General features: G+C 31.4%; 1 protein-coding gene across 1 annotated transcript in view; it reads left to right on the forward strand.

The window, feature by feature from the left end:
- The window catches only part of KCNQ4 (Potassium voltage-gated channel sub KQT member 4), an 82,795-nt gene extending 56,559 nt beyond the window's left edge, over positions 1 to 26,236 (forward strand). The window contains exons 6-12 of the mRNA XM_051209813.1: positions 2,982 to 3,092; positions 8,656 to 8,840; positions 14,505 to 14,729; positions 19,375 to 19,433; positions 21,661 to 22,048; positions 22,701 to 22,797; positions 23,967 to 26,236. Coding sequence (XP_051075275.1) covers positions 2,982 to 3,092; positions 8,656 to 8,840; positions 14,505 to 14,729; positions 19,375 to 19,433; positions 21,661 to 22,048; positions 22,701 to 22,797; positions 23,967 to 24,833 — 1,932 coding nt within the window. The 3' untranslated portion in view covers positions 24,834 to 26,236. The remainder of the gene's footprint in view (positions 1 to 2,981; positions 3,093 to 8,655; positions 8,841 to 14,504; positions 14,730 to 19,374; positions 19,434 to 21,660; positions 22,049 to 22,700; positions 22,798 to 23,966) is intronic.
- Positions 26,237 to 27,628: the final 1,392 nt, after the last annotated feature.

A 27,628-nucleotide genomic window follows, 5' to 3' on the forward strand; every position in this document is an offset into this window, starting at 1 on the left:
AATTTCGAAGCATGTCACAAATCCACAATCGGTTATTGAAATGTTTGTTTAGGGAATTTGAGCTAAAACATAGTTTATCTGTATGCTGAAAATCAATAACCAAAAGAAACATTTCCTGGTGGATAAAATAGAATGAAGATGATGTTTAGCTTGGTAAATAATTCACTTGATCGTTTGAGTGTATCAGCGACAGGATGCTTTTTTACAGTACCAGTTATTAGAAGTCAGTGGTCTGCTTGAATATCCAGGCAAACTGTTCCTATCATCTCGATATCTCAACAAGCTATCTGTTTTCTTGTTTGTTTCAACACATCATTATGTCTATTGGGCGCACAACCTATTCAGGCACGCTTCTGAAAAATTTCGCAACATTTCACTGTACAGGTTACGAAAAGGTACAATCAGCGACATCGTGGTTGCTGGCAATATGCATTGAAAAGGATGAACATTATTCAGATGTCGATTCTCGAACTGCTAGCATCTAACTGGCGATCAATCAATATTTATCGTCAGGATCGATCAAGAAATAAGAAAAGGAAACATATCATAGATATTATTGATTTTTTGATTTTATCTTTTATTGATTTTTTTTCATGTATATTTCTTGGATAAGATTAAAGAATAATGGTGTTCATAATAATCACTATGCCTATATTGATCTTTATATTATTTTATCTTATTCTGAATAGAATTCTCTCAAGTTGATGTTTGCTTTTTTTTTGAAAAATTATACTTTGTTACCAGGTCGAATGAAATTTCATCATTATTTTAGTTTTAAACACCGTTTGATGTTATGATCTGATATTCTTAATAGAAAAAAACAAACCCGGTTCATTCTGATTTAAAATTCGATTAATCAATTATTTATTCTGAGATGGTGGGGAAGATTTGTAGCTCAGGTGGATGATTTTGATGGAGTCTTGTTCTCTGGGCTCCCAAATCCCCTGGTATGGCCAAGAGTGGGGTGGGCCCGCCCTCCCTCTCGAAATACTCTCACACGGCCACGCGTATATAGCCTCTGCCAAGGAAGTCCTACCCACTGTCTTCTCGTGGCGTGGGTGTTGTTTACGAAATCGAGAGTATGAAAAGCGAATGTCTGGCGCTTTAACCGGATTCCAAACCAGTGGTGCACATGGGATCCAGTATCCTGTAGGAAAAAATGGCGTATGAACCTATTTTCGGTCACCGGCTACCATGGGATGCTCCACTGCCTTGTGGATCAGACCTTTAGGCCAAAGGTACTGGGTGTGGGCCCCTAAGAAAACCACCTGCTTCGGTCTGGGCACCCGGGCAGTATCACAGCCCTCACACAAATCGAATGATTCATGTGGCGCATATCTATTCGGTGCCTCCTTGTACCAATGTTTATGTGTTAAAAAAATCTCTGAGCTCTGAACTTCTGAGTGGTCCTATACTAGAACGAAATGGCCATCCAATGCTTCCCGGTTTTCCATGGTGTTCAAGCTTCAATTGACTCATAAATTCAACTATAATATTACTAAAATTTCTACAAAACCTCTTCTAACATTAATATTAGTTTAAATCCTTTTAACTATTTATTAACTTCTAACCAACATATAATTTGTTTTGTCATTTTCTTGATACACTTATAATTCTATAATATAAATCTTATTTTTAGTTGTTTACTTATCTTAGGGAAAATTTAAATGTCAACTAAACTTGTAGTTTATGCTTTAAAAAATAACAAACAAAAAAAACCCATTTTAAAGTGATTTGGGTAGTTTGCAATTAGTATTTAACATTCATTATTAAGTTGTAAATATAAACACTTTATAGAACTAAACGATTATCTAAAGTAATTAACTTACGGGTTGATTAGTTAGATTAACAAAGTAATTTGATAAACTTCTACTTGAAGTTTATACTGATGACAGAGGTTTTGTCGTTCAGAAGAGCGATGAAAGCTCCACCACAAAACTATTCAGCTCAGAAAACAAAACTTTATCACAAAAGAATGCCCAATAATTGCCTCACAGATACTGAAATAAATTAAATAATTTTTGTAACAGTTGAATTCATGAGTTGATGTAAGCTAGATCACCATTGAAAACATGAAACACTGGACGGCTTTTTTGTCCTAGTATGATACTCCTCAGCAGTGCACACCTACAATTATATGAGTCATATACTAAGATGAAACGGTCGTCTAGTAATTCCAGGTTTTTAATAGTGGTCTAATCTAGATAGATTCATGAATTCAATTATTAGAACAACTACAATCTCGACAAATCGTCATTCTGAAAAGAAGGATTTATCAACAATTTAATTTTAATAGATTGAGATCATAAACCGATTGATGTTAGACCACCGTTGGAAAACTGGAAACATCGGTTCATGATCTCAATCAAAAACTTAATAATCTCCACAATCCCTATGCTGATAATTAACATGTGCTCACTAATGACCAGCTTCGTGAGGGAATTCTCGGAGTCTTAGTGAGAAGCCGTGACCTGTGGAGCCGATTCGTGTCGAGTAAAGGCAGGTATATACCTCAGTACAATGGAAGATGGTCGAGCAATTTCGTGGATTGGTTGATGCTAGACACTAACATCATTGGATGCCGGCTTAGTGTTCCAGTAGGTTAAGCGTTCGCGAGCGAGACTGAAGTCCTTGGGTTCGAATCCTGCGAGTGGGATCGTGGATGAGCACTGCCGAGGAGTCCCACAACAAAACGAAACAGCTGTCCAGTGCTCCCAGGTTTCCGACGGTGGTCTAACATCAATCAGTCCATAATTTCAATCAAAACTTAACAATCTCCACAACTTCTATACTGTTAATTTTAATAGTTTTTTTCCTTCTAAAACTTCTTAATAATATCCAACTTGAATAGTGAATAAATTCTATACTGAGTCTAAACTATACTGCCATCTTCTTAAGAAACGTTTTGAAAGATTCAACTGTTTATTCAATTCTTCATTCATTTTTTTTGTCTTAATTCTTTCTTTCAATTTACTCATCAGATTACTCTTTGTACAGTCGGTTATGGAGATACAGTGCCTAAAACATGGATGGGGAAAATTATTGCAGCATTTTGTGCATTGGCTGGTATCTCATTTTTCGCTCTACCTGCTGTGAGTTTTTATTCATTAAAAAAATTAATCATTTAGTGATTCACACATACAAATTCTCAACTATTTCTATTGTGTAAATTCAAATGAAACTAAAATAATAAACACTTTTAATTATTAATGCTTCATTTTAAGATAATTAGATATGTAGTTTAAGCAGAATGGGTTTAACATTACAAATAAATAACAAATAATAGTTGATAATATAGTGAAAGATTTACTAATAATGACAAGCAGAGTACAGTTAGTTTTTTTTAAATAAACAAATAAACCAAAAATCCAGTGACCTTCACAACTTGAAATCAAGATTAATACAAATGATAAATATTTCAGTAAAGGGGTGTGGAGATCATGAACCGATTGATGTTAGACCACAATTCAAAACCTGGAAGCACGGGACGGCCTTTTCCTCCTATTGTGGGACTCCTCAGCAGTGCGCATCCACGATCCCACCCGCGGGATTTGAACCCAAGGCCTTCATTCTCGCGCGTGAACGCCTAACCTACTGGAACACTGAGCCGGCATCAAATGGTGTTAATGTCTAACCTCAACAAATCCACGAAATTGCTCGACCATCTTCCATTGTACTGAGGTAAATACCTGCCTCTACCCGACACGAATTAGCTCCACTGGCCACGGCTCTCACTAGAACTCCGAGAATTCCCTCACGAATCTGGGTTCGGATCGCGCGAGCGGGATCGTGGATGCGCACTGCTGAGGATTCCCACAATAGGACGAAACGGCCGTCCAGTGCTTCCAAGTTTTCAATGGTGGTCTAACATCAATCGGTTCATGATCTCAATGATAAATATTTATTTAATACTGAAGGATGAAATGGATAGTAAATTAACAGGATATCTTAAAATGTCCAGTTAGTATAGTTAGAGAGAACTTCAATGAATTTAAAGAGGAAAGGTTTATGTACATTCTACACGGTAAACAAACCATAGTTATAGTCAAGTTTTGTTCACCCCTATTTATCGAATACTCAGAGATGACATTCTGATTGTTTATCTCATTTCATATACAATTGCATTATGTCATACTTGATCAACAATAACTATTCATTACTTGTTGAGACGAAATTAGAATTTATCTCTTACAAACCGTAAAAGTTATACTAGTTCCAGCCAATAACCATTGTTTTCGTATTGGAAAGAAGTTTTTAATATATCTTAATAACATTTTCCCTTTCATTTGATGACTGTTGTTTCACATGCCTTCTAAACTTCTTTTATTGCACTATATTTTTGTGTCATCTGACTTTAATGACTAGAATTTTTGACCTATTATAAACTTTCATGCAATTATTCCCTAATTGATATTAACTTCAATATGTTTATCATTAAAATAACCACTGTTACATCTATCATCAGGCCACACTTATTTCTTATCCTAAGTTTACTATGTTACCCTACATATATTTGGTTTAAAACTTTACATAGATAATTAAGAAATATCTTAGGTTTATATAATTGAAGACATTGTTATTCGGTTACATAAGCCATCATTACTGTATATGTTTTGTTTTACTGTTCCGAACATTTATTCAGATGGTTCATTAATAACAATCACCTTTAACTTAAATTATAACACTTCCCAATCTAATAGTCAAGAATGTATAGTGTTACTTCACTTTCAGCTACAAATTAAGATAATAGATGAATCAACATTTTGCACATGTTAAATATAGTTCTGTTAGAGTTCATAATTTCTCGAATGTTTACTTAAACGTTTGTTATTATGATACCTTTAAAAGATTTAATTATTTAATATTAAAGATCATGAGTCAATTAAAGCTAAACCACCATGAGAAATCTAGAAGCATTGGACGGCTGTTTCGTCCTAGTATGGGACTCCTCAGCAGTGCACATCCACGGTTCCGCCTCTCGGGGTTCGAGCTCAGGACATAACGGTCTCGCGCGCGAACACTTAACCTCTATATCATTGAGCTGTCTAGCATCCAATGGTGTTAATGTCTAACTTCAACTAATCCACGAAGTTAAGCCACACGTCCACCATTGTCTTCAATGAGTTACTATCTCACAACAAGCCTATTTGAACTCCTCTGGTCACTGCTTTTTTTCAGTAAACAAAGTGAATTGTCATTTTGATAATCTTTTAATTTACAACTATAAAACTTTAATATTCAATATCTCATTACTTTTGTTCATCATTGTACATTTAATTTACTATCATATCTTCCAATCAAATCATTTCTTTGTAAGTCCGTCTTGATTTGACTAAGTAGCATAAAATGAATGGTAAACGAAATATTGTATAAAAATATACCAAATATACTATACATAAGATAATGATAAAAATAATGACAATGAACAGAGAAAATTTTTTATTTAATTGAGATCATGAATCGATAAGTGTTAGACCACCATTGCAAGCCTGCAAGTACTGGATGGCTGTTTTGTCCTAGTGTGGGGCTTCTCAGAGGTGCGTATCCACTATCCTGCATGCGAGATTTTCAATGGTGGTTTAACATTCATCGATTCATAATCTCAATCAAAAACCCAAAAACATTAGCAAGTCAAGTCGATAAAATGGATGAATTGTGATTAACAAAGCAATTCACGTTTTTTCTTATTTGAGGCTTAAAGGCTGAGTATATATGAATCCCTGTGTTAATGTCTATAATGAGACTCGAATCCAGAACCTTTCGCTTTAGGCATCAATACACACTCAGTTAATGATGATTATATAAGCAGACAAAAGTCAATACATATTATATTACATCATAAGGTCACTGAATGAAACGAAGGAAAAATGATATAGGACAAAAATATAAATATATTACAATACTGATTTATCGTTGGACAACTGTTGTGAATAAAACTCCAAAACTTCTACGGATATTCTCATAGGAATCAAATTTATGATTGTATTTATTATTTATATATATATGCCAAATTCGAATTTTTTTTTGTTTTTACTAATAATGGGCAAGTTAATGATGTAACTTCTATATTAAACGTGTCAATAATATATTGTTATCTACTTAAACAGATTGACATATTTATTATTCCCAAAATTTGAAATTTTTCAGGAATTTTACATCCGTAATTCAGAGATTTACTTGTAGTGGCTTAGCTTCCATAATCAATTACTTTGATAATCGTTATTATATAAATCCTAGCGGTGTTTGAATTCAGAAGTCAATAAGAAGCGGAAACTGCAGTTTATTAGCGAATAACACTGATAACAAATTTACAAGCATATCGAGCGAATTGAAGCAGAGAAGCTAATGTGTGAGCGAGCAAATACAGAGGTAAATTGATAGTCAAATCGAATCAAGGCAGAGATAGATACGACAAAGCAAAAGCTATTAATAGGATTCGAGCACATATATACATGGTAAAGAGAGTGACCGATTGAGCAATATTTAAGCTATCAACATTTAACATAGAGAGATATGTGCAGAAGCTGTCACATGTGATCAAGTATACGCAATCATACAGACATGATAGTGATCATAATAGAACAAAATAATAGACGAATTGTTACGGTCCGAATAACAATATCTGTTAAATAAGTTAATAAAAGTGCATGAAAGAAACCGAACTTAATCGCAATAAATCATAGGAGTGTTGCTTCATTCTGAATAGATTTCAATAATGAACAAATGTGTAAATATATTTGTTCAAGTCATGCATTTAAATGATTGAAAACTTAAGTAAGATGTGATGATCTATTGGGAGAGACTATAATTTATAGACGAACCAATCAGGTATAAGATAACAGGTCTCGGATTTCAGTGCGAAATTCACTAATCCAGTTGGTTAAATCGAGTTTTCACATTATAACTGATGTCAGTTCGTGATCAAAACCATAAAATCTAGTTTTTAACCCTAACCATCAATTGTAAATCATAATTGTAATTCCTCACACTGGTTTATAACCTTCATTTGATTCTGGTTATTAAGTGAACACTCTCAAGTCCACTTTAGAATCACTCAAAGGTTGTCCATAAATTATAGTCTCACCATCTAATGAACTTTAGAATGAAGATCAATAAATTGTGTTTAGTTCCAAGTCATTTGAACTTACAAAATCTTTACCGGAAAGTTAATGAAGCAAGTGAACTAAATGATCACTCAATAAAAACAAAACAGATTCATTAAAAATTCACGGTAGACAATTGTTAGTTCATTTTAATTTATACCAAATTAATATTAAATTTTTGTTCAAGATTTAATAAATCCACAAATTCTGATTTTGAAAATATCTCCTATATGAATAATCAATAACTGATAGTGTCTCCAGAGTATTACTTGTCATTGAACCGTTGTATTATAATCAAGTTTTTACATTTGCATTACATTAATTATATTGAATTTATTTCAAAGTTGAATAACCGATTTTGAAATACTTCCAACTGAAATTGATTTACAGTAGTTTATCGCAGTTACTACAGTTATCAGGACCAGTGATTTGTAAGTGTAACGAGCTCATTTTTTATGTATGAATACAACATGAAAATACTTGAATGAGATATTATTACCGATTAGCAGAAAAACAGTCTCTTAGACAATACATAGTATAGTAAGAAACAGCAATTACAACACATCTTGTAAGAAAAATAGATATGGGTAGAAAACAACTAATATAAAACGGAATCTGATATAGTATTTCCAATATCAAAACATATAAAGAACAGATTACTTACAATCAGAAACATAAGGAATAATCATAAATATAGCAGATACATCTAGCTGACGAGTCCAAAATAGGACGAAACGTGCGTCCTGGATTCCACTGCTAGCTACTATCCATTTTTGCTTATAAAGCTTGCGACTTCAGGTAATATTGAGGCAGTCCACACAGGATGCACATATGCCAACAAGAGACTAATCGATTGCAGTCCTAAATAACAATGGGAAGATACAAGTGAAACAACAAATGAATATAGAAATAGATAGTTTAAAGCGATATTGGTATTTTAGTCATAAAGAGATGAAACCAACCCACTGTTAATTCAACCAGATGGGATTAGCTCAAAATATAAAACAACAACTAATTAATGGACTTTACAAAATATTAAACTTCGAACATTAAACGGAATAATCTATTAATTTAATTTCTGTAATTAGATTGTTCAAACTCAGTAATTGGTTAATATTAGGTCAACTGCAAGACCTGTAGGTTTGTGTTGAATTGTTTAGTGGTTACTTCCACTGACTAACAGTCGAAAATAGGAATCCTTTGTAGTGTTCATTGGTTTCAAATAATACTCTAGATAATGTCATTTAAATGTAAAAATATCTTGTTAATCGATCAATCCAGTGAAAATTTGAGTTTTCTAACAAATGTCTATGAAAAATCTCAAATCCACATAGTCTTTTAGCAACTATGATATCATCCATATTGAATTCAATAAGATACACAAAAATTACTGATCAAAATACCTCCATTTTCTCTTAAGTATTAGCTAAATATTTTGGGATTTTAATATTTTGTTTAAAACACATTGATAGTTTTATGGTATAGTATTGAGTAATGAACGGAGAAAAATACCCTACATATATGTAATTCATTAATTCAATTTCAATTTCAGGGTATATTAGGTAGCGGTTTCGCTCTCAAAGTTCAACAACATCAAAGACAAAAACATCTAATTCGAAGACGAGTTCCAGCTGCTACATTAATTCAATGTTTATGGAGATGTTATGCTGCAGATCCTCATTCATCATCCGTTGCAACATGGAAAATTCATATGAGACCTATTAGGAAACCTGTTGGGTTTGTGGAAATAATTTTGTTTATAATAATGTTTTTTTATTTAAAAAAATAATTGTGATTAATACATACCTTGTTCAATTTGACTTCTTAGATCATCAATCTCATTTTACATCTAGAAACCAATAATAGTTGTACACTAATGTTGTGTAACTTTCTACAACTGACTGGTTAGTAAATATGAGTCAATAAAAGTGTTCATTTACTGAAAAAAACTCGAATAAACATCATTCATAGAGACTAATTCATTTAGATGAATTAATCTTCCACAGAAACTGAACTTACTTTAACCTTCATTGTAACTAAGTGAATAAAATTTTTTTCCCTTCCATCTTATTATTTATTGAATATTTTATAATTTATCCTATTTTATATGTAGTTAAATGTATATTTGTTGTTTTCATTTCAAAAATATCGAATCAACTGAATATATTTCTTAGAAATAGAGAACATATGGAAAACGTAAAGACTAAAAAAACCCTAAGAAGCTACAACAAATAAAAAAACCTATTTTGTATTCAACTCAAATTTAAAGGTGACTAAAAACTGCATTGACACGAACTTATCCTACAGCTAAATTGATTGTCCTGTTCAAAACAATATGTTATTTGACACAATCAAAGGTTGACAGGTATCCCTTTCATGTTACCATCAACTGTGTATACAAATTTACATGTATCTGCCAAAGCAGCTACATTGGTAGACCAGAAAGGAAAGCCTAATTCCGATTCAAAGAACATATTCCGAAGAGTTTAAGATCAAACGGGTTAAAAGCATTCTACAGTGTCATCGCAAGACATCTCCTTGACACAGGACATGAAGTCGATACACTGAAGTCCTTCAAGATGAATGACAAGCAATCAAACGTCTAAAACCCGATCTATTTATACAAAAAGAGACAGTAATAAATCTTTCTTTGCCCTGGTAACATTAAACCCCTTCTTTTTATTGATTATTTATTACGTCATTCATTATTCCAACTCTTTCGGAAGTTTAAAATTACATCATTCATAACTGACTGATTCCAATTCATATCTTTCTTTATTACCATTAATCTATTTTCAGTTACTTGATTACATAATCATCTAATGTTTGTTAATTTAATCAATTATTATCACTCTTTCAATGTTCTAGAACTTTCCCTCCCAAACTATATTCGAAACAAATTTTGTGTGACTTAATTAACTCTATTGAAATCTTCGCTACATCATGATACACATATATTCATCTTTAATTACTCTTGTATGTATAAGTATGTCAATATCTGCGATAACGTTAATTTCAAAATATTTTAGGTTGTAAGCAACTGATGAGAACTTAAAGAAATAAAATGAATTCATATTATTCTGCACCAATCTTTGTTCTTGTTCTATTTAGGATAATAAAGGGAATTATATGTATGAAATATATTTTTATTAAATAACAATATATACTACTTATTATTTATTTATTCTACATCTATAATCATTTATCATGATTCTAATTAGATATTCTCGTTTTATATATTAAATTTACTTAATTCAACTACTTTAATATTATTTCAACCCTTGACATAGTTTGCATAAATAATCCATAATTTCCAATATTTTCCTGTAAAACTCATAAATCTACTAGTGGTTTGATTGTTTATTTAATGTTTCTTTTTTAGGTTAAACTGTAAGTGAATTATTTAACGACTTGACTTAATAATTATTGAAATCTTCCTTTAATAATTCCATACTAATAGTATATAGTGTAATACAAATGTATTTCGTCTGGAACAAAACCTTTCAAGCTTATGACTTGATTCAGTAGAATAGTTAATAAACTTTCCATGAAAAACATGATCTGCATAGTACACTTAATTTGAATTATTTACTTACTTACTTACTTACTCACTTACGCTTGTTACTCCTGGTGGAGGAGCATAGGCCTCCCATCAGCACTCGCCATTTGATCCTTTCCTGGGCAATCTCTTTCAGTTGTTATTCATCTTTTTCATATCTGCTGCGATTTCTCGACGTAATGAGATCATTAGCCTTTCACTTTCCCTCTTCCCTTTAGGATTCCAAGTTATGAATTGCCTCGTGATGCAAATTTGAATGATTTACTACTGTTTATTTTACATTGAAGACGAATTCAGGGTGGTTGTTTTTTTAAAAAAAGTATCTCAGTCAATCAATCATTCAGCTACAACTTAGGACCAGGCACATATGTGCATCGGTCCAAGTTGCCATACCTCATTAGCACAACAAGATGAACACCAAATTCATAAAAGTAGTTAATTTGGTGGTGGTATTATATAATATATTTCATCTTGGTTTATAAATTCTTCAGTGTTGTCATAAGAGAATCACATGAATAATGTGAAATATGCTGATAAATATTGTTTGTAATGATTGACTTGCAAGTGTATCTACACATAAATTATCGATCATTTATCTTGATGATTAATTTATTACTTATAAAGCAGATTAGTAATTTGTTATCTTTCGTTATGAACATGAAAATTATGTTCATGTATACAATGATAAGGTAGTTATGATTTTGAATGTTTCATAAACAATTTGTGTCATTCCTTTCCTAGAATAAACATAAGAACAAACAGTTCACTCTAATCATTTTATAAATGTATACAGTGTATATCTATTCTTCCTTAACTTAGCAAACTTTTATTATTTCAGGTATGAAATTGTTTTGTTCCTCTTCTAATGATACGAAATTCAGAAACAAATAATGATTTAATAGTTGAGTTCATGAGTTAATTAAAGCTAGATCACCAGGGAAAACCTGGAAGCACTGAATGGCTGTTTCGTCCTAGCATGGGACTACTCAGCAGTGCACATCCACGATCTCATACTAGGACGAAACGGTCATCCATTGGTTCCAGGTTTTCCATGGTTATCTAGCTTTAATCGACTCATGAATTCAACTAATAAATTACTACAATCTCCACAAAACCTTCTTTCTCAGAAAAATGTTTACTTACAGTTGTTATATTAGATAAATTACATCATCGAAATATATTTTTACATTTCAACTGAACTTGATGTTCTATAATTTAATGTCATAATTTTAATGGCTGTTCTTATCATAGAACAATTTCCAGGATCTTCAGGAATCCATGAATGTACTCTGGTGAATTTTTATTTACAGATTTAGAATCGATTTGAAGATTAACCATATAACATGTTTCAACGAAATGACATGTAGAACTATGATTTATTATCCAACCTCCAACCACAATCTTATCTTAACATAGTGCACGCAATGCCGAGTAACCTAGACTGGTGGCCACATGGCAACTTAATCGATAGGATTCGATTTGCACTAAGAAACATCTGACATACATGACATTGATCACCCAGTGATCAATCAACTGTAAATATTACTAAGTTCTTAAGGTTAGAGTTTGAGGATGGGATTAGGATTTGTGTTTAGAACTGGAGTTAGATTTATAGCTGTTGTTTTTATAACTAAAATACAACTTATACTGCATAGGCTAACATTAAATCCGATTAATAATATTTTATATGAGCGCTAATAGTTAGGAATTTATGATAAACATGGAAAAGTTCATTAATCATTTAAAAATAACGTATTCTTTGTGAATTCTAATGTATTTTCAACAAAGTAAGATTTTATTTATTATTATTTTCCTTACTCTTTGTTCCTTTGTTTTTCTTCACACCATTCTATTCTTTACTTATCTCAAATATAAGCTTCACTGTCCAATTATCTGAACACTTCTTATTGCGTAATCTTATGGTTTTTATGAATGTTATTTCAGCGTCCATATTTTTTTCTTCAAATCACTAACCTATTTTCCATTATACAACATTGATTCAAGCCTTTATTATTCTTATCACAACTAGTACATCGATCATCACACTATCAATTTGTACTTATTATTGATTCTGTTTGTTTATGTAATCTATTCCACTGTTATCATTGATTCATGAACTGCTTTGATTGGTTTAATAATTTCGTATATACATATAAAGATTATTGAATATTAGAATAAAAGCCTGATGAGAATCTAATCGAAAACAATATTGTTCACTTATATATGTTATTCTAATACACAAAGGAAGAACAACAGCTGGTGCAGAATAATATGTATTTACTTTCATTCTTTAGACTCTTACCAGTTGCTTACGAATGTATTCATATAAAAGTTTAACATAATATTTAACAAATACCTGTCACTCAAAGACAAATTTGCAAGGTTATTTGAAAGAAAACATAGAAAATATAAATTGAGTAAAGTAATAGTTATGGTGAGACTATAATTTATGGACAACCTTTGAGTGATTCTAAAGTGGACTTGAGAGTGTTCACTTAATAACCAGAATCAAATGAAGGTTATAAACCAGTGTGAGGAATTACAATTATGATTTACAATTGATGGTTAGGGTTAAAAACTAGATTTTATGGTTTTGATCACGAACTGACATCAGTTATAATGTGAAAACTCGATTTAACCAACTGGATTAGTGAATTTCGCACTGAAATCCGAGACCTGTTATCTTATACCTGATTAGTTGGTCCATAAATTCTAATCTTGCCATAATTACCTACAATTCGAAAATTGATGAGACTGATTGTACAATAATTACAAAAGATTTGGAGATGTTACGTACGCTTAAGTATTGAGCGTTTGAAATTGATGGATAAATGAACAGGTAAAGGTAATGTGAATGAAGTGATGATTAGCTGAGCTGATTGTATAACAAAACAAAAACGATAATAATAGTAAAAATTGGAGACATTTTATTCGCATTTACAGTTTAACATTGCATCTATATCCTTCATAACACATAAATATGATTTAAACTTTTTTAGTGAATACTGCTTAAGTTTACCGTAATGGAATTGAACATTTTTTTCGGTTATTAACCGTTAGAGATCTAATTACATCATTAACGTAACTGCCATCGAATAAGTGCTGAACAATTTAGCCGCTTAGAACTGTGAGACATTTTAGCCATAAATTCTTTGAAATGTGCTTGGATATAATGAAGTTTACTCTTCTCTTTATCATGTTTTCTAACTGAGTGAAGTGAGTCAACAATTTCCAAGTCATTTTAGAAGTTCCCTATTTTCAGTCCTATGGCTAAACTTAACTCTAAAGAAACTAATGAAAGTTTTATAAATAAGATAATTGATCTACTAAAATCTACTCTAATTTCTGCATATTTTCTATTCTTGTTTTATTCACCCTGAATTCCTGTTATAAGACTTAAATTCATTATGTCTTCATATTTAAATTAAGATATTATGAAATAGGTTGTATTCAAATTCACTTGGTAGTGTTTACTTGAATCTACCCATTGGTGTTTCGGACTGCAATTGATCAGTCAACATCGAGGCAATACGCACAGTATGCACATATGTTAATATGAGACTGATCAATTGCAGTGCTAAACATCAATGGGAAGATTCAAGTAAATAATATCAATTGAATTTCAACTTCACTCCATCTCACAAGCAAATGGCTATCAGGATTCAGTAGCTAAGTGGATTACGCGTAGGCGTTTCTAACGAACGGTACTGGGTTCGAGTTCTAGAGTGAACATCAACTCTGAGATGCAGGTACATCTAAAATGTTCAGAAAGAAAAGATATATTCATTGAACTCATAAGATTATGATTATTATTAAAACTTCATAAATTCTATATATTTTAGATTAACTAATTCATATTCAATGACTGAACGAAGTGCTTTTTCTCGATTTGGTCGATTTTCAACATTAAAACGTCGTTCAGAAAAAACTACTTCGAATACAAATACAAACATTAATAACATTGCTCTTACTATATCAACAGATGATGAAACACCGAAATCTGCACCTGTTAAAAGTGAAGATTTAGATGGTATTTATGCATTTATAAATGATGAAGATACCACAAAGTAAGTGAATTTTGGTTCTAATCTTTTATTTTTATTTATGGCTTATATTTTTGTTTAAGATTTCTATCCACAGTATAGACCAGTATATTTAATTTACTAAATTTGATATCAGTACTATAGAATATTTGTTTTAGTAATTAGTTTTAAAAAAATTAAATAATTTGGTTACCTTTTAAATCCAGAATATTTGGGTAGCTAAAAATAATCTACTGTAAAATAAAACTGTGAGATTCTAAAGAAGTGTAATCTTATTTTGAACATGCATTTCTGTGAACTTAATGTATAAAATAATAGATAATAAGTATTAATGGGCCTGATACATTACTTACTTACGCCTGTTACCCCTGATGAAAGAGCATAGGCCGACTATCAGCATTCTCCATCCAAATCTGCCTTGGACAATCCTTTCCAATTCTTTCCAGTTGTAAATCATCTTTTTCATGTCTGCTTCAAATTCTCGACAAAATGTGTTCTTTGGCCTTCTTCTTTTTCGTTTTTACTTCACGATTTCAAGTTAGAACTTGACTCGTAATGCAGTTTGATGATTTCCTCAATGCGTATACTATAGATTTGCTGAATCTTTTCCTAATTTCCTCTTCGTATGGAAGTTGGTTTGTTCTCCTCTATTGTAGGCTGTTGCTGATAACATCTGACCAACGGACATTGAGTATCTTACGTAAACAATTGCTTATAAATACCTGTACCTTTTGGTGATGGTTATGTTAGTTCTCCAAGTTTCAGCTTTGTACAGTAGAACTGACTGTCTTGACGTTGGTATTGAAGATTCGCACTCTGATATTGGTTAGGTCTGATACATACATGTGTCTATAAAACTTTAATTGGTCAATCGATAAGTTTTGAAAATACATAAATGTTAATAAACATTTTTATATGTATCAATGCCAATGTTGGACATACTAGTTTCAAATAAATTGAGCATTAATTGAAACGTTAGTAACAAATATATTCTATTTTATTTCCGAATGAGTAGAAAATTGCGATCTTGACATTTCGTGGCCTAACAGTTATTTATTTACTCTGAAGATGTGGCTTGCATTAAGTCACGAAACATCAGAATTACAATTTTCTGCTCACTGAGACATAACAAAAAATATATCTATTATAAATTTTCATACTTCCGTTTGCTAATTTTAAAGTAAACAGTTTTTCACTCAATTATCCTTCCATTAACAGACCATTTCTGACGTAGCATAAAAAGAGAAATTGTTAATAAGAGAACATAATTATCGTTTCAAATTCTATTATGCTTCTTGTTAAATTACAAAACTCTGCTAGTAAGCTTCAGTGGAGTAGAGAGTCTTATACAGGCCCTCTACCAGAACACAACTGATCGAGTGAGAGCTCATGGCAAACTGTCATCAGATTTGATTACCTCAAGTGGTGTTCATCAGGGCTGTCCAATTTCCCCATTCTTGTTCAACTTTGTGGTCGACGTACTTTTAGAGATAACACCCTCCTCATCTAAATTTCCAGGGGTTGAACTTCTACCGGGAGATTCAATTGTTGACTTGAAATATGCTGATGACATAGTTTTATTTGGCGAAGACGCTAACAAAATGCAGAGTCGTCTGACCACTCTAAGCAACAATGCAAGCATGTTCGGGATGCGATTCTCCCCCTCAAAATGCAAAATGTTGCTTCAGGATTGGGTTACATCGACACCCGAACTAATGATAGGGAGTGAAGTAGTTGAGTGTGCCGACCGCTTCACTTATCTTGGAAGTCTCATCAGCCATTGTGGTCTGGTGTGTGACGAAATCTCAGCACGGATACAGAAGGCTCGACTAGCTTTTACCAACTTGCGTCATTTATGGCGTAGGCGAGATATCCGTCTATCAACAAAAGGACGATTTTACTGCGCAGCAGTTCGTTCCGTCCTACTTTATGACAGTGAAACATGGCCGGTAAGAGTAGAGGATATTCGTAGGTTACTAGTATTTGATCATAGGTGTCTTAGAAACATTGCTCGTATATCATGGGACCATCGAGTAAGTGATGTAGTTGTTAGGAAACGGGTACTAGGTTAGGATGGAAAATCCACTGATGAATTAGTGAAACTTCATCAGTTGAGATGGCTGGGACAAGTGTTACATATGCCCAACCACCGACTGCCTCGATGTGCGATGTTCAGTGGTATAGGAGTAGATTGGAAGAAAGCTTGGGGCGACCGGACCAAAACATGGCGCAAGTCCATGAAGTCACTGACAAGTGGACTGAGTCATATTGGTAGGTGTAGACTACCTGGTTGGGATCCGCGAGACGATAGCAACCGATGGTTAGAGACCTTGAATGACATGGCTCAAAGTCGTTTGCAATGGCGCAGGTGCATACACTCTTTGTGTTCTCCCAGATTCTAATCTTCTGAATTCTTCATGTCCCTTTCCTTTTTTTCCCTTTTCAAATCTATTTCACTGGATTATAGTCCTAGAATAACATCTCCAAACCCTAATCTTTCCGATTACTGCTTATACTCTTACCACCTCTACTACTACGGCATTTGAATCGACAACTGGATCTCTGTGCTAATGTGGTGTGGCAACTCGAACTAATGTACGTACGTACGAAGTTCTAAGTTGTTACTGACAGACTAATTGACTAAATAAACTTCAGAACTGTTTAGTTTTTAATGTCTATTAGCCTGTTCAATGTAAGGGATACATGTTATTCATGTGAGAATTCACTCTTACTATAAAAAATACTTATTTTAAATGATCAAGCAAATAAAATTGATAAATGTAAAATTTATTATTAAAGATAATCTTTGTAACTTCTATTTGTCACAAATATATCTAACTTATCACAATTGGTTGATCATTGGGTGGCGATCAATGTCATGCTTGTCTAGTCCTTATTAGTGCAGATCGAATGCTATCGATCATGTTGCAGTGTGGCTACCAGTCTAGGTGACTCGACACTGCGAGCACTATATATTGAGACTACCTCGACTACTTCTAACCACCATTTAATATCTTACTTAAAATATCATCTGTGATGAAAAGAAACCAAAATGATTACATTGAATTAGTTCTATTCTAAAATATAAACATCCATCTAGTGTTAGTTAATTTTCATTAACAATTAAATGGATATTAAATCTTTGATAAATATAATTAACAAAATCAAATCAATCTTGACAAATTCATTGAAGTCAAAGAAGAAGAAGAAGAAGAAGAAGATAAAATAAATCTATGTTATTAATATGCAAAGAATGTAGCATAGAATATCTTCATTACAGTCTAATAAATAAAAACAAAATTATTTACTTCATTGAAATTAAATTTAATGAATGTTTTAATTTTTCAACTGTTAAAGTATTAAATAAATTTTTTTTAATTTTTTTAATTTTTTATGTTTTTATTTTTTATTTTTTATTTTTATATTTTTTATTTTTTTTTATTTTTTATATTTTTTACTTTTCTTTTTTTTTTTCAAAATCTTCAATAAATATCATGACAGAATGGATATTTTAGTTCCAGAACTTTAAAGTTAATAATCACTTTTAATAAAATTTCTTATTTCATAATTTGATATTTAATATAGAAAATCTTGTCTAACTTGAGTTGAAAATTCTTTCAATATTACAAAGTTTGATGAGTAGATAAATAAAAAATTATACTGGTATAATTAAATTCTTACATTAAAAATGCTTGGTCTGATTTTAAAATTACAAACTATCGAGGAATTTTGAAATCAAATACCCTGGTACGGCTGAGAATGAAGAGAGTTTGCTCTCCCTTTCAAAATCCTCTCACCTGATCACGTGCATATAACCACTGACAAGGAAGTTCTATTCATTGCCTTCCCGTAGCAGAGGTGTTGTTTATGAAATTGAGAAGATTAAAAGCGAATGTACGGCACTTTACCCGGGTCAATGAGTGCGGAGGATCTATCTAGGGTAGTTGAAATATTTCAATTTTAAACCAATGGTCCACCTTCACCATTGCCTTTAGTGGGCTGATATCTCACAACAGACCTGAATGGACTCCGCTGGCAACGGCTTCACATTAGAAATCCAGGAAATGCCTCTTGAAGTCAGTCACTAGTAAGTAGATGATTATTATCAGAAGGGGTTTTGTGGAGATTTCGTGGATTGGTTAAAATTAAACATTAACACTGTTGTATGCCGAACGGCTCAGTGGTCTAGTGGTTAAGCGCTCGCGCGCGAAACTGATAGGTGCGGGATCGTGGCTGTGCACTGCTGAGGAGTCCCACACTAGGACGAAACGGCCGTCCAGTGCTTCCAGGTTTTCCATGGTGGTCTAGCTTCAATTGACTGATGATTTCAACTATTGAAATTACTAAAATCTCCACAAACCCCCTTCTGATAAAAGATTTATTGTCAATTAATTGAAGTTATTGAAACGGAAAAGATATATAAGTCAAAATATTGAGATTATATAAATTCCCAAATGACAATTATTTAGTATACAAACTCATTTATTAGTTAGCTATTACTCTTATTTCATATTCAATGTTTTTGTTTACTTGGTCACCAAAACAAAACAAAAAAACACACAAAAATACAAACAAACAAATGGTCTAATTTAATTTTACAGCAAATTCATTCAATACAATTAATATTATGAATTCTTTATGTTTATTTTCTATTTTTTTATTATTACAGTTTGCAAAATACTCCTGACCCTGTTAAATCATCAGATTTAGACGAGAAAATAGTAAAAGGTACATATTTTTGTTTTATTTTACAATCAAGAAAAAAAATTCATGAATGTGGATATTTGTATTTTGAATAGTTGAATTCATATGTCAATTAAAGGTAGACCATTATGGAAAACCTGGTCTAACTTCAACTGACTCATGAATAATAATGATAACATTCACAAAACCGCGTCTTTGATTTGTATTTTTGTTACATAATAAACAAATTTCTTTATAGTAAGTAAAGTATTATACGTTTTTAAATATTGTTGTTCAAATAATATAAAAACTTTCGTCTAAATATGATCGAATACTTTCACAGTATTTGGGCACTGAGTTGGTATGAGATATTAAAGAGGAAGAATGTATTTGTAAAATCTGAGCGAATGGATTTGAAGTAAATCCAACATTTTACCTGGTAATTTGGCTTAAGCTTTTTCATAACTATGAACTTCTACCTATTGTAATGCGAAATTTCAATAACAATGTCAAATTATCAAATTAAATATCAATGAACTTATCTTAACTCTGTGCCGGTTAATTATTTCGTTCAAGTCAGTAGGTTTCGTGATATAATCACTAATTGAATTATATTCTTAAATGTAATTGGAACGATAATAACTGCTATGTAATTAGTATCAGAAGGGGTTTTGTGGAGATCGTAGTAATTTCAACAGTTGAGATCATGAGTCATTTGAAGCTAGACCACCATGGAAAACCTGGAAGCACTACTTCTCAATGATGAGGAATCCCACAATAGGACGAAACGGCCGTCCAGTGCTTCCAGGTTTTCCACGGTGGTCTAGCTTCAATTGACTCATTATCTCAACTGTTGAAATTGCTATGTAATTATCAGTAAAAACTATTTGGAAAATTGATATAGTTGTGCCTTCATTAATATTTCATTTCCAAGACCCATTCAAAATGGTACTGTGTAACATATGGAGATTCCTTAATTAAATTCAATCCACTTAATTGGTTACATAAGAATCAAGGTAATCAAAATATTCACTGTAGCTCACTACAAATGTATGTTCATGTCTTTAGAATGGGGATTCAAAAACTAAGCTAAGTGAACAGATATGCTAACAAACATTACCATACATTTCCATAGTTTTAAGTAAATATTCTTAGTCTACAGTCACTACCGGTTAGTATCAAGATTAATGCGAAGTAAGACTTCTATCAAAAATGATTAACTTCTAATGGATTATTTAAATTCATTATTACTCCATGTAACAATCAGTCCTGTATTTGCATACAATCTCGTCTTTTAGTTATCTAATTAAAAGAACGCTGGAGTTATAGCAGTATCCAACTAATAAGGGTACATTGTGTGAAAGCATTTACTATCAAGCTTATAGTATAACATTAAATGTTAATTGCCTATCAACATAAAAAGTCAAATTAAGTCATGATGTTAAATCAACTTTCAGATTATAAACTGACACTGATAACAATACACCTTGAATATGTATGCTATTCAATGACACTTTGATCCCAATAACACAGTCCTGCAACTATAACTCATTTTAGATATCTGTGATCGAAATACTAATTTATATTTGCAATGACGTACAAAAATTCACTACTGTTTCAAAGATGGATCGGATTATGAAATTAACAGACAGTCCAACAAATTATAAGCATTTTGAAATAAGTCATGAGAAGTTTCATAAGTCAATGAAATATGCAACGGATATACTATACTATTGTTTCATACAATTAAATAAGGTTCTATTCTCTCCTCAATAACATGTCTTTTAAATACAACAGTTACACATCTGCGAAATCAGTTATGGCTTTATCGTCTAACTGAGGATGAAAGTATCATGTGTCATAGAATAACGAATATGTCTTACTTTATAATCACCAAAATGGAAAAATTTTGAAAATTATATACCTCATGAACTGATTTTAGCTAGTTGCCCATTAAAAACCAGTCGGCATTAGAGAACTAGTGAGGAACAATTATTTAGGAAACTGATCCATGCCATTGTTGGCAACCTATAATGGCAGCACGATTTTGGGAAACAACTGAAGTTGGAAGTATTTGCCATTGGATATCAACTCCATACCACACCATTAAAAAGTTTACTGGAAGCTTTTAAAGTTTGAAAACTAAAATATACTTTGTGACGTATTATAATGTATAACTGTAAACTAAGCAAGATATTCAGTGTTGTACTTTCTCGAAACTTTGCCTACTCAGTATATCTATTGTTTGCATATGTTGCACTTACTTTTTTAGCATCAAATGAACTGTTACCAATCTTAACAAAAGTACAAATACCAAATGATAGACTGTGCACAACTGATTTACTGTCCACTAGTCAAAGTGAACATATCAGTATATCAAAAAGTGGAAATCCTCCAGCACAGCAGAAACAAAATTTTAATAGTCAAACAATGTTTCAACATGATCCATATTTATGCTCATCACGTGGATCTGAAGTTATTATGCATCCATTAACTGAAAAAGAAAAAATTGCTGTACGTGTAATTCGAAAACTGCGATTTTTTGTAGCACGTAGAAAATTTCGTGAAGCTCTCAGACCATATGATGTAAAAGATGTAATTGAACAGTATTCAGCTGGACATGTTGATATGTTAGCTAGAGTGAAAATACTTCAAGCAAGGTAAATAAATGTTTCTATGCAGTACTTTGCTTTGTCTATCTTTCATAGCTGTTACTAAACATAATGAACATCTAATTGTAAAGCCTTTAACTTATGAAATTTAGTGTTATTCTATTGTATATATACTATACTACAGTCGAGGTGAAAGTAAACTTTTTTGAATATTAAAGTTGAAAGCCAGGATTCTAACACCCCAATGATTTTTCTTGATGACCATTATATATATATACGTTGTGACAGATGTTAGCCACGGTCTGATATATTAGCGGTATCTTTTGAAACAACTTTAGATTATATTCAGATTGCGTTTATGTGAATTAGTATACTGAACAAATTAAAATCCTAAAGTAAACATTATTTTCTTCAAGATTAGGGATATACACTACTGATGAGTGTTGGCTACTGTGAAACAAGATTCACAACCTTCATTCGATTGCTTCCAACTAACAGATTTTTATTGATTTTTATTGTCAAACTTCCATTGAATATCACTTGAGGTTGAAAAATTGCTCTCAAAGAAACATAATTTCCAGATTGTAATTGAAAACATAGGACCTATATTTTAATGCATAAATATACTCGTTTGTTAACTTTACACAACTACAGCTCAAAAACATGTTTCAAACTTTTATCAAATAATTCCATCTTTTAGGTTAGATCAAATTTTAGGAAGACCTGGCTCTAAAGGTGATGATGTCTATGATTCACATCAATGTTTAGCATCAAGAATTGTGAAAATTGAACATAAGGTGAGAAGTTTAAATTTTTTAGTTAAAACTACTTTCTGTTTATTCAGTCATAAATACTTATACTAAAGCAATATTTTCCCATCATCAGATTACTATGATAATCTCTGGTTCATGACATAACAAATCAGTAACGCGGTCTTAATTTAGTTTGTTATTCTAAATCAGATTTATTTGAACTATGATCGCTCGAAGTTATTGAACTGATTATAGTTCTCTATTAAATACAGTCTTTGTAACACAGATGTGTTTCGAGTTAGTAGTGATATTTATTGACATATCTTAAGGCCTTTGAGTTTTATGCTCTGAAGTTACCTGTTTATATAGTGATTATCCTACCAACAGTAACACTTCTAAAAAAGGGCTTAGCATATTTGGTCCATAATAGTAGTAGAAATAAGACCTTAATATTTAATTAAAACACAAATTTCAAATATTTATTGACACAATGTTCAAATTTATTGAATCACTATGTGTAACTTGACGAAGAATTAGGCAAGTATTTATTCAAAACGATGCTGTACAATGTAGTAAATCAAAAATCCTAGGTCTAACAAAAATTGTAGTGAAAGATCTTATCATAATTAATATCAGAAAGAAGTAATGTGGTTAACTTTAGGAAAGAGGTATGATGATGTTTGCCATTACAAATATCAATTAATTCAAAGCTCATTTGTTAAAACTGTAGATCATTGAACATACATTTTGCTTAAGTGAAATTTACTCAACTATAAACGAAACTCTGTATGACAATCTACGTTGACATTTTAATTCTTTTAAAAAATCAATCGAAACGGGTCTTCAACAATTATTCCCAGTAACGTAGTTTATATAATTAAAATATTGATTTCTCTTTTTTTTTATTTATCCATATTTGTTTAGTTCTACCAAATGTAGTATGATATCTAGTTTCCATATCGATTTTTAAATGTTTCAAAATAGTAGTTAAGCCATTTACATGACATTACTTATTGTTGAAGTGTTGTAGATTATTATTATTATTATACTCTGGAATATTCATGAGGTTACTATCTTTTCAAATTTAGGCAGAAAACAAAAACAAAGTTAAAACGGTTTTAATGGAATTTAATGGTCCGTTTTTGATAATTGCTTCTCGTGTTCAGTATAAACATAAAAAAATCTTTAATTTTGTAAACATTCTAATATTTTAGATTGATACTGTTGAAATGAAACTTGATAGATTGATCAGTATTTTAAAAGCTGATTATATGTTCAAATATCGTAGTCAAGTAGAAAATACTGATGTCAATATGAAACATTCACTGCAGAATAATGATCAATACATTCAACAAACTAATTGTTCAGACAGAGTAAATCATCAAATCCAGTGTAATACACTTTTTTCAACAACAACAACAGGACAATATCCAAAACTATCAGAGGATAAAGTGTTTGTGATTCAACGTAGATCACATAATAAATTCCAGAAACAAAAATTGTCTGCATCAGAAAGAAATTCACTGACTGTCAATTTTCCATTATCACTGATAAGTGAAAGATGGAAAAGTATTGATGCTGAAACGTCTTTGAAAACTATTTATCCAAACAATGAAAAACTTAATACAGACACTTCTATATACAATCAGAATAATGATAATACTCAGAAAGTGTATTCAAAATTACAATTCACATCTCATTCTGAAGAATTTCCTTTAACGAAAAGACGAAGCTTTCCTTTACAATCTACATCATCATTTAATATTCTATCAAATAAACAAGCACTGTCAACTTATTCAGAAAGTTGTTTAAAAAGAGTTATTAATGATAATAATAATAATAAAGATCTTAAAACAACTCAATATCTCACTGATCCTTATACACAAATTTCAAAAAATTATTCCAATCTATCAAAAAGTATGAATTCAATTACTATTCCTTATCGAAATTCTTCTTCCTCTTTTAAAACATACCTACAAAGACAAGAAGAGATTATTGCTCCTTTAGATTATGAATATATTGTAGAAGAAAAACAAGAGAGAAAATCTTTATTAGATACAATTAATAAGATAAACAGCTAAAAGTAAATAATAAGAATAAGAATACTTTTGATAAGATTTAATTGGTTTTCACACTTTTATTTAATAAATAATGATGTACATAGACATTTTTAAGTTGTTTTTATACTACTACTACTACTATTACTAGTATTACTAATACTACTAATAATACTACTACTATTACACGTTATATACTACTTATTTAGTTCAGAAAATATAGTATATTCTTTTACATAGTTTATAAGTTATTTTATGTAGGTTCTTTCTTTTTTGTAAAGATAGTTAAGTCAGTTTATCATGAATTTTCTTATTTAAAAGAAAATTTCCGCTCATTTACTTTTAATCTTTTGTTTGTTTTGTTTTTGTTTTTTCGTTGTTTTTTTTTAAAAAAATTTATCTTTTAATTCTTCAATATAAGATATGTGTTAATCAAATTTGTTTTATTCCTTTAATTTGAATTGAATTCAAACAATTCGATGTCTTCCTTCAATGTTATTCTTTCTATAAAATATTAAAATGTAAACAAAATAAAATAAACAAACAAGCCATTTGTTTAGTGAAAACTCCTATAAAAAGAAACACAACAGAATTTCATATCTTTATCCTTCATTATGGTCATGTTAAATATTTTCTAGATTGATCTAATTTGTATCAATACAAAAACACTCTGATAGGAATGATTGACAGAATGATTTTCTGTTTATTCTCTCTTTCAATTTCAATGATATTCAATTATTTTTTTTTCTAAAATGAAAATATAAAAAAACAAAAGGAAACTATGAATCGGTGTTAACTGATGAGTGAAAAGAAAAATCTACATTGAATTAAAGTATACATTGTGGATAATCTTCTGAAGATGAAAATTATCTGATTATAAGAAAAGATGAAATCTCTGAATGATTTAAAAAAAAAAAAGAAAATGATATAATTCAAATGAGATATACTACACTTGTATGATTTACTTAAACTTATCTAAGTAGATAAATACTAATTCGTTAGTTAAGTTGTGTTATAGCTCTCTCTCTTTATTACAACCCAGCTATTCCTATTACTTAATATTGTCGGACACCGATTCACTAGACAAGTCCCTTAAATCAGAACATGGTTGAACACGAACAGAGATTATATTCCCAATAACAAGGTTAGATTGGAAGCCAAGAAGCAAGTAAGAAGTGCAATAGGGAAAACGTTAGTATATTTATAGCTTTTCACATGAAATTTCCAGAGTGTTCACTAATTATTGAATGACGCGTGTGCCAACGCAAGCGTGCACTGAGCATGCCTTAATGCAGTCTATGTCTCGCTAACAGTTGTTTGACAGTATGATTTTCATTAAAAAAACAAACAAACACCCAAACTACTAAATAGATGTTTGAGTGGAATAGCTCAGCAACTCAAAATTCATTCGGACAATAACTTTTCACTGACTAGAAGAAAAAATGAAAAGAAGTTGGTCATATGGAATTTGTTTTTTATAAATCTGACAAAAATGGGCGATATATAAATAGAACTAAAACAGTTAAGATCAATTATTTATATTATCTGATAAACCTAACCAGTAAGTTTCAAAGAAAACGTATTATTTAAGCTAATGTTATCATTTATATGACATTAACAATTCAATCATAAAAGAAACTTTTCAGATTTTGATTTTAAAAAAAACAGTGAAAATACTTTACTATTCAAAATATTATGTCATCATCAAAAATATCTATCATTATATTATCAGTTTAAGAGTTATGGAGACTGTTAAGTTTTTGATTGAGATCATGGACCGAATGATGTTAGACCACCATTGAAAACCTGGAGGCACCGGACAGCTGTTTCGTCCCAATGTGGGACTCCTCAGCAGAGCGCATCCACGATCCCACTAGCGGGATTCTAACCCAGAGAGTTCAGTCTCGCGCGCCAACGTTTAACCTACTGTACCGCTGAGCCGGCAGGCATCCAACGATGTTAATGTCTAACCTCAACCAATCCACGAAGTTGCGCGACTATCTTCCAATGTACTGAGATAGACACCTGTTTCTACACGACACGAATTAGCTCCACTGGTCACAGCTTCTCACCAGAACTCCGAGGATTTTCTCACGGAGCTAGTCACTAGTGGGTCCAGTAGGTTAAGCACTGGCGCGTGAGACTGAACTCCCTGGGTTAGAATCCCGCGAGTGGGACCGTGGATGCGCTCTGCTGAGGAGTCCCACAATGGGACGAAACACCCGTCCAGTGCTTCCAGGTTTTCAATGGTGGTCTAACATCAATCGGTTCATGATCTCAATCAAAAATATCATTATGCTGTCAAAACTCTTGGTTCGTTATGTTATGTTAACACTTTGTTTATCCTTGATAAAATTTATCCACCTAATATTAGTTCCTACAGAAAAATTCGATGTAATTTTGTAATCTGAATTTTAAATTTGTTAGCACTTATAAATACAGAATGTATTTGGAACCTTAAGTAAGTTGTTGATCATTCTGAATATGATACTCCTTATCCTTTTCAAATCATATTTAAGGACTCTACTATGAAAGAAATGAAGAAGAATACCTTTAAAGTTATAAATTGCATAATTAGATCTGTGTCTTATTTTCTAGACCGAAAAAGTTATAAATATTTTCTATAGATGATTTTATGAAGTTTTAATGTTTGATAATGGTTTGTGGTCGAATTCAAGACGGACTATTCGTCCTATTTGAAACTCATCAGATGGATATATCTGTATTCTAGTGTTAATATTTCTTGTAAGATTCAAATGACGTACCAGTTATGTTAACTGTTAACACGTAATCAAACTACTAAGTTCAAATAATTACTA

Source organism: Schistosoma haematobium, chromosome 1 (genome assembly GCF_000699445.3).
Source record: "Schistosoma haematobium chromosome 1, whole genome shotgun sequence".
Lineage (NCBI taxonomy): Eukaryota > Metazoa > Platyhelminthes > Trematoda > Strigeidida > Schistosomatidae > Schistosoma > Schistosoma haematobium.